Source organism: Carlito syrichta, unplaced genomic scaffold (assembly GCF_000164805.1).
Source record: "Carlito syrichta isolate Samal-C Ts95f unplaced genomic scaffold, Tarsius_syrichta-2.0.1 Scaffold314867, whole genome shotgun sequence".
Taxonomy (NCBI): domain Eukaryota; kingdom Metazoa; phylum Chordata; class Mammalia; order Primates; family Tarsiidae; genus Carlito; species Carlito syrichta.
In genome coordinates, this window is record NW_007258963.1 from 380,766 (window position 1) to 387,978 (window position 7,213).

Genomic DNA, 7,213 nt, shown 5'->3' on the forward strand with positions numbered 1-7,213 from the left:
CACCTCTTATCAACAGGGTGCCTGAATGAAACATAATTGTACACCTAACCCTTAACTGTAGCCCACAAAATCATAATAAAAAATATTGATTAAAAAAAAATATTAGCCAGGCATGGTGGTGTACACCCGTAGTTCCAGCAACTTGGAAGGCTGAGGCGGAAGGATCACCTGAACCCAGCAGGTGAGCATGCCACTGCACTCCAACCTGGGAGACATAGTGAAATTCCAACTCAAAAACAAAATAAAACACATTTCTATTAAAACATATTTGTTCTTTTAAGGAGTACATGCACAATTCTTTTAGCCAAATCATGAAACTTCTAAGATATTTCAGGTTTAGGGTATGCAACTCTGGGCTACACTCCCAGACCCCATGGGGAGGAAAGGACTTCTCCTTTGCCCGTGCAGTACTTCTGAATGTCCGGGAAGCACCTGCACATGGGGCTTGAGTGTCACTGACTAGGAAAAAGTGACACTGGTGTGACACATGGAGACGTTACAGATGTCCTCATGTACACCCTGCATTTAAGACTGGCTCCCTGCACAGCCCTGAGTGGGCTGGCGGGAGCTCCTCCAGGCTCCCAGGATGTTCCTCTCAGGCCTGGTGACATCAACCTCAGATAGTCTCCTCTTCAGCTCCTATCTCTGACATCGTGGGTATGCTGAGCTCTCTCCTTGGTCAAGATAGGCAGGGTAGAGTAGCTTGGAGTAATGCACACCCAGAACCACACCTAACAACACACCTGGGTTTTCACGAAGAGTTAGTTTCAGGAGCAATCAAATGAAAAACAGCACTATTTTAGATATTTCCCATGATGCCACTGCATGCCCTTAAAGAAAGATGTGTGTCATACACTTATCTTAGAATTTGGTGTCTCTTTCAACAGGTTACCAGAGTGATGCAGTTCATCGCTTTTTGTCTTGGCTGCCAGGGGAGTCAGAGCTAACTGTGCAAGTCTGCAGCAGATCGCTCCCTGCCACACTGTGGGACTCTAGTTCATTCCACCTTTGTTCTAATAATTCTGCAGCCTCTCTCTCCTGGTGACCAGCTCTAGGCCTTTCACAAGAGGCCAAACTTTAATTAATAAGTTTATGAGTGTGTAATCTCACCTCTTCTTGAAACTCTCTCCTTCCTTAGCTCCTGTGACTCCATGGACATGTAGCTGCTGCTCCTCAACTGTAGACTCCTCCTCCTCTTTGCCTGATCCTGAACTGCTGGTGCCCTCATGATTCACTCCTCAGTCTTCCTCTCCACATCTGTGCTCTGGGCACCTTCATCTACTCCCAGATTTTTAACATCACCTTCAAGCTGATGTCTCCCAAACCTGCTCCTTAGGCCTGAGTCCATCCTGAGCTCCAGGCTCACGTATCTGTCTATCAGCGGATACTTTGTGTTCAACAGTCCCTCAGATCTGCCCCTCTACTGGTACTCTATTTCAGTTGGTAGAAACAGTTTGCAAATTATGCACACGTTACCTTGTGAATATTTTCAGCTTTCTCCCTCCCTTCCAAACCAGCTACTACAGGCCAGCTCCAAGCCTTCACCTTGGGGGCTACTGTACTGGCTCATATCTGGGCTCTCTGTCGCCTCCCTTAGGTCTGCCACCCCAACTCCACACTTCCACCAGACTGGCTGTGGCAAATGCGCCTGCATCACTCCCTTGCCTGAAACTCTCCTTGGCCACAAGAAAAGTCCAGGTTTCTGCATACTCTCCACGACCTGGACCCTGCCTGTCACCCACCCACATCTTCCCTTCCTTCATCCCAACACCATGCTCCATTGCTCAGAGGTCTCCACACGACACCCCATTTCCAGCCTCTGTGCTTTTGCTTAGGCTGTGCCCCCTGCCTGGGATGCCCCTTCCCTGCTGAGCTCTACCTGCTCTGTAAAACACAACTTCATCTTCACCTGTTGAGGTGAGAAGTTCTGGAATCTTTCCCCAGGGTGGGTTGTACCCTCAGATCCCTCTAAATGTTCCTGTCTCCTTACAAATCTGCCTTTCCATGGACTGAAGGTGTCTGATTCACTTGGGTTCCTATCATCCAACATGGTCTGGCACTCCAGGAGCCAAGCGACTGGATAGAGAAGTGCCCACTTCTTGATGCTACTCGAACCCTGGTAGGCAGGTGTGTCTGCCAGCCTGGACCCCAGGCAACCTTGGAGCATCCTGGCCACAGCTCTTGCTCACCAAGAACTGGACAACATCCTCGGGCTTGTGCTTGGCCGACTTGAACGCAGCCAGCCGGGTCACCACCAGGATCTGGTACTCCACGTGGCCAGACATCATCTTGCCCCGGACCTCCTGGTGCTGGGGCACGGTCAGGTCGAGGCCTGTGTGGACATTCTGAACTCGCCTGCCAGAGGAAAAGAAGGTAAATGAGGTTCAAGTTCAAGTTAGCAGGCTTCTCAAGGGAAATGTAGGCAGGACCTCAGTGTGGCCTGGCAGGCCTAGGTGCCAGGCATCTCTGCTGGCTGTCCTCAGGGGTCCTCGACGGCCACTGTTCCAGGCCACTTGTCCCGCCACATGCGACCCCTTCATAAAGCCTGGCTACCCAGGCCTCAGGCCTGGTCCTGCTTTTGGGTTGTTTAGGGAGAAAGAAAGGTCTGTTCCCAGCAGGAAAACAGGGAGGGAAGAGTTTGCTGAAAATCATTAACAGTGAAGTGTTTTGCACAAATTCAGTGTGTAGCACTGCTAATTGGTGAGGGTGGTATCCTGGGCGCTCTAGTCAGACCAAGAAAAGTGCCTGGGTTTATGTGGACAATGTGAGAATGAAACCTCACCAGGGGCCTGGAGAAGGCAGGAGAGCTGCTACAGGACATGAGGGCCCAGGCAGTAACAAGGCCACTCCCTCATCCCGGCAGTCAACACTTCCCTCTCTGGGTGCCGAGCTCTTGGAAAATGTTTAAATGCAATTGATATATTGAACTATATGGAAAGCAAAAAAGTGATGAGATGTTTTCTTTTTCTTTCTTTATTTTTTTTTTAAAGAGATAGTCTTCTCTGTCACCCAGGCTGGAGTGCAGTGGTGTACTCATATCTCACTTCAACCTCGAACTCCTGAGCTCAGGAGATCCTCCCTCCTTAGCCTCCTGAGTAACAGGGACTACAGAGGTATGCCACCATGTACAGATAACTTTATTATTAATTTTTGTAGAGACAGGGTCTTGCTAGGTTGCCCAGGTTGATCTTGAACTCCTGGTCTCAAGCGATCCTACCACCTTGGCTTAAAATGCTTTCTTTGAAGTGAAAAAAAGTTGTTAGGTATGTCCCTCATCCTACACAAGGGTAAGACACAGATCTTTGCAGACTAACGTCCCTCACACAAACACCTCTGGCAGGACAAGCTGGGCATGCTCTGATCAGCTCTCATCACCGAGGTGAGACGTAAGACCTACTGCGTGCCAAGCAGGACTTTGAGAACAGAAGAGCTGAGCCCTGGGCAGGGAGGGTCTTCTGGAGCTTAAACTGGGCTTGGGCAAGACCCTCCTCTCTCTGGAATTACATTCCAATTCATCAAAGGCCCTTACCCCTAGTACTTGTTCCACAGACTCTTCACATCCCATGCTAAGCAGGCAGCACCACCGCCAGCATGATGCCACTGTCACCAACTGGGTAGGCACACTGGAAAAGGGGGTGGACTCGTGATGGCAGTTCTCTGACCTCCTTATACTGTAGGTGTGCATACCCAGACACTGGGCACACCAGTACACATGAGGAACATTCTCCCATGGCATAAGGCACTCTGAGATGATGCAGGCCCAGGCTGACCCGCTTTCAGGGAGGCGGTTAAAAAATACAGCCAGAGCCACGTGGACACCGTGAGGTGCAAGAGCACACCAAACAAATCAGCCTCCTCTTCCACCAGGAGCCAGCAACTCAAGTCCAGATGACATGTGCTTGTGGCATGGAGCTGCAGTGTTACTGTCGCAGAAGGGAGAGGAAGGCAAGACTAGATGCTGAGGGGAGGCATGGTGGGCCCTGGGGACTTCAGTAGTGCTAAGTTACTTCCGCCTCCTGCAACCCTGCCAAGGAGCTCTATGACTTAAAATACAGAGAAGCAGGCCCAAAAGGGAGTTGCCTGCCCAAGGTCTCAGTGGGCATGAGGTGGAGCCAGGGCTCCATCCTGATCACTCCAGGGCCCAGGCGGCCTCTGGCAGGGTATGCGGAAGCAGCAAGCTGTTGTTTCCTCTGGGCATGACGAAAATGAAACACAGGTTGGTGGGAATGACAAGGCAGAGGTCACCTCAGCTGGAGGGAGGGCCTCTCAGGCAAGGGAAGGGGACAGAGGGACCCCGGACTGGTACCTCCCATGGTCCAGTTCCCTTACAGTGTCCCATGTCTGGCGGTTCTCCGACCACGTCAGAACCCACCATCACGAGTCCACCCCCTTTTCCAGAGTCCCATTCCATTGCTGAATCCCTCTGCCTCTGGCCTAAGCTCCCCTGACCTCTCGCCAGGACCTGTCGCCAGGACTGAACTGGTCTGGAAAAAGCCCCGCTGCTCCATTCTCTGCTACTTTTGCCCTGTGCTAGGCGGCCCAACGTGATTGGAGATAGACATGATACACACATGCCACGTGGTCCCACTGGAAACTCATGGCCACAGAACCATACCAGGCCTAGCAACCCTACTTTGCCTTAGACATGGGGTCTCAAAGTGTGGCCCCTGGACTAGCATCAGCATTGTCTGGAAACATGGGAGAAAGGCACAGTCAGGCCGCAGGGTGGCCGGCAACCTTCGTGTAGCAAGACCTCCAGAGATGTTGACCTGCCTGGGTCTACTCCAGTCACTCTGCCTCTCTCCTAAGCCCCCAGGAAAACTTTCACACAGGCCCAGCTAGCAAATATCACAGGCTTTACAGGCTGTCTGGTGTCTGTTGCAGCTACGTAGGACAACACACAAACAAATGCGAGTGTGCCGGGCAGGATTTGGCCCGCACTTGTGCCCTAGATCAAACTTCTCAAACCAAAATGTGCTTAAAAGTTTCCTGGGGGTCTTGTTAATAGGAAGATTCTGGGTCCAAAGGTTCAGGGTGGGGCCCAAGAGTATGTATTTTTAAGGAGCTCCCAGGGGATGCGGATGCTACTCCGGGGACCATCAGAGAACATCCTGGGCCTCACCATCATGCCTGCCAAATGGCCTGCATCTGCTCCCTGAGGCGCTGTCCCCCACCTGGGACAGTGAACACTCATCAGTATGCACTCACACTCTGGTCTCTTGGATTACAAAAGCTGTGCTTTGACCTCATATTTCCCTTGCTCTGTTTCTCTCTTTCTCTTGTGGGCAGGACTCCTCAAGAGTGGCCTATATTCACGGGTTCTTCTCTTCCTGTTTGATCTTGAACCCATTCCAACCAGACTTTAGTCCTCATCATGCAACAAACTGCCTGTGCCCAGGTTACCTGTGACCTTTGTGCTGTTAAATCCAAAGGTAAGTTCTCGCTTCTCCTCTTGCCTGACTCACCACTGCACTTGACACAGGGAGCTGCCCACTTCTCTCCTTGAAGCTCTGCCTTCATCGGCTGCGGGGACATCCACTTCCTTGAGGGTCTTCTCTGCCCTCCCGGCCACTCCTGCTCAGCTTCTTTGGATGGTTCCCCTGATCCTGCCCAGATCATCCTCCTTAGACCTGTTTCTCTCGTGCACCTCTCCTCAGGTGATCCCATCCAGGTTCAAGGCTTCAAATACCACTTATGGACCAGTGGTGCCCAAATTCCCCCCTTAAGCCTAGACTCACCCCTCAAAGTCAGCCTCCTGGGCTGTCAACAAGCTTCTCAGAATTCACGTCTAGACAAATGCTGAGCCCCACCTTCCCCCAAACCTGTTCTATTTAGTCTTCCCATCCCAGTAAAAAACCTTGACCTTTTCAGCATCTCAGGACAAAAAACATGCAATTAGTCCTGAATCTTCCCTTTTGTTCTCACAATCCATACCTAAGCATCTGCCAACCTGAAAGCTCAATCTTCAAAACAGATCTGGAACCCAAATATTTCTCCCAGCACCGCGACCACCATCACCCTGGGTCAAGCCTCCATCGGCTCTACAAGCGTGCCCTGAATGCTCCTCTCAGCCACAGTCCATGCTCAACCAGCAGCCAAAGGACCTCTGGAAAACACAAATCAGATTCCATCGCCACCCTGCCGATGGTGTGCCATTGCTCTCAGAATGAAATCCACCAGCCACATCAGAGCCTACAGGGCCTTTCTTAATATGTCCCTGCATCCACAGTGTCATGTGACACACTCCTGGGTCACTCCACTCCAGCCACAGGCCTCAGGACCTTGGCTCCTGCGACCTCTCCTCCGACTACACACTTTTTCAAGATTTATTTTTCATGACTCTTCCCCTCAGGAGAATTTTGGAATACAACTGGAAGTTGGGTTGGGTAACATTCATTTACGTAATAAATGGGCATCTTAGCCCAAGATTTTGTGTAGGGGGAACAAGGGTGGAGTATATGAAGATACTTGAGGTGAGTCATTTTCAGTTTTCAGCTTTGTAAAAGTTGGAGAGGTGGGTGAGGGGGTGACATGTCCCGCCCAACCTTTCCAGGATTCATGCTGGGCCGGGTCCTCCAGGCCCGGGTCCAGGCAAACCCACTCTGCATCCTCCCCGCGACCCCTCCGAGGCCTTTGCTATAATTTGAGCTTCTCCGGAGCTGCGCCTTGAGCAGCTGCCTCCTCTTCCTCATCCCTCCCCTCCACCTGGTTATGGACCACTCCTGCAGGACCCCACCTCACCACCTTCTCCCAGAAGCCAGGATTCCAGCCAGGCACTGTGTTCCCCTGGCAACGTGAATTTCCCCTACTGGAATCTCCTGCCCTCCCAAATCCCTGCAGGCCGAGAGCTTGTCTGATTCATCCCGCCCCCAGTGCCTAGCACCGGACCTGGGTGAGCGCTGAAAGGATGGAAGGCAGGGGAGCGCAGTCCCCTCACTGCGCGCCAGCACAGTGCCAGCCAGTCCCAGACTTCCCCTGGGTCTTGGGTGAGTTCTGCTCTTCACCCTCTAGGGAGCCTCAGTTTCCTCATCTGTACAGCCGGGACACGCCATGTGGGCCGCGCCACCCCTCCCGCAGGGCGGTGCAAGGGCCCAGTCCGGAGAAGCCACCGCGGACGCTAGGGAGACCCGCGCCGGGCCTCGGACCCTAGAGGGGCGGCCGCCTCCGCCGAGCGCTTCGGACTCGGAGCTGCGGCGCCGGGCCGGGGTCTGGC

General features: G+C 52.4%; 1 protein-coding gene across 1 annotated transcript in view; it reads right to left on the reverse strand.

Annotated features, from left to right (window-relative positions):
• HS1BP3 (HCLS1 binding protein 3) overlaps positions 1-7,213 on the reverse strand; it is a 51,315-nt gene that overhangs the window by 25,157 nt on the left and 18,945 nt on the right. The window contains exon 5 of the mRNA XM_021705983.1: positions 2,190-2,355. Within this exon, the coding sequence (XP_021561658.1) occupies positions 2,190-2,355 (166 nt within the window). The remainder of the gene's footprint in view (positions 1-2,189; positions 2,356-7,213) is intronic.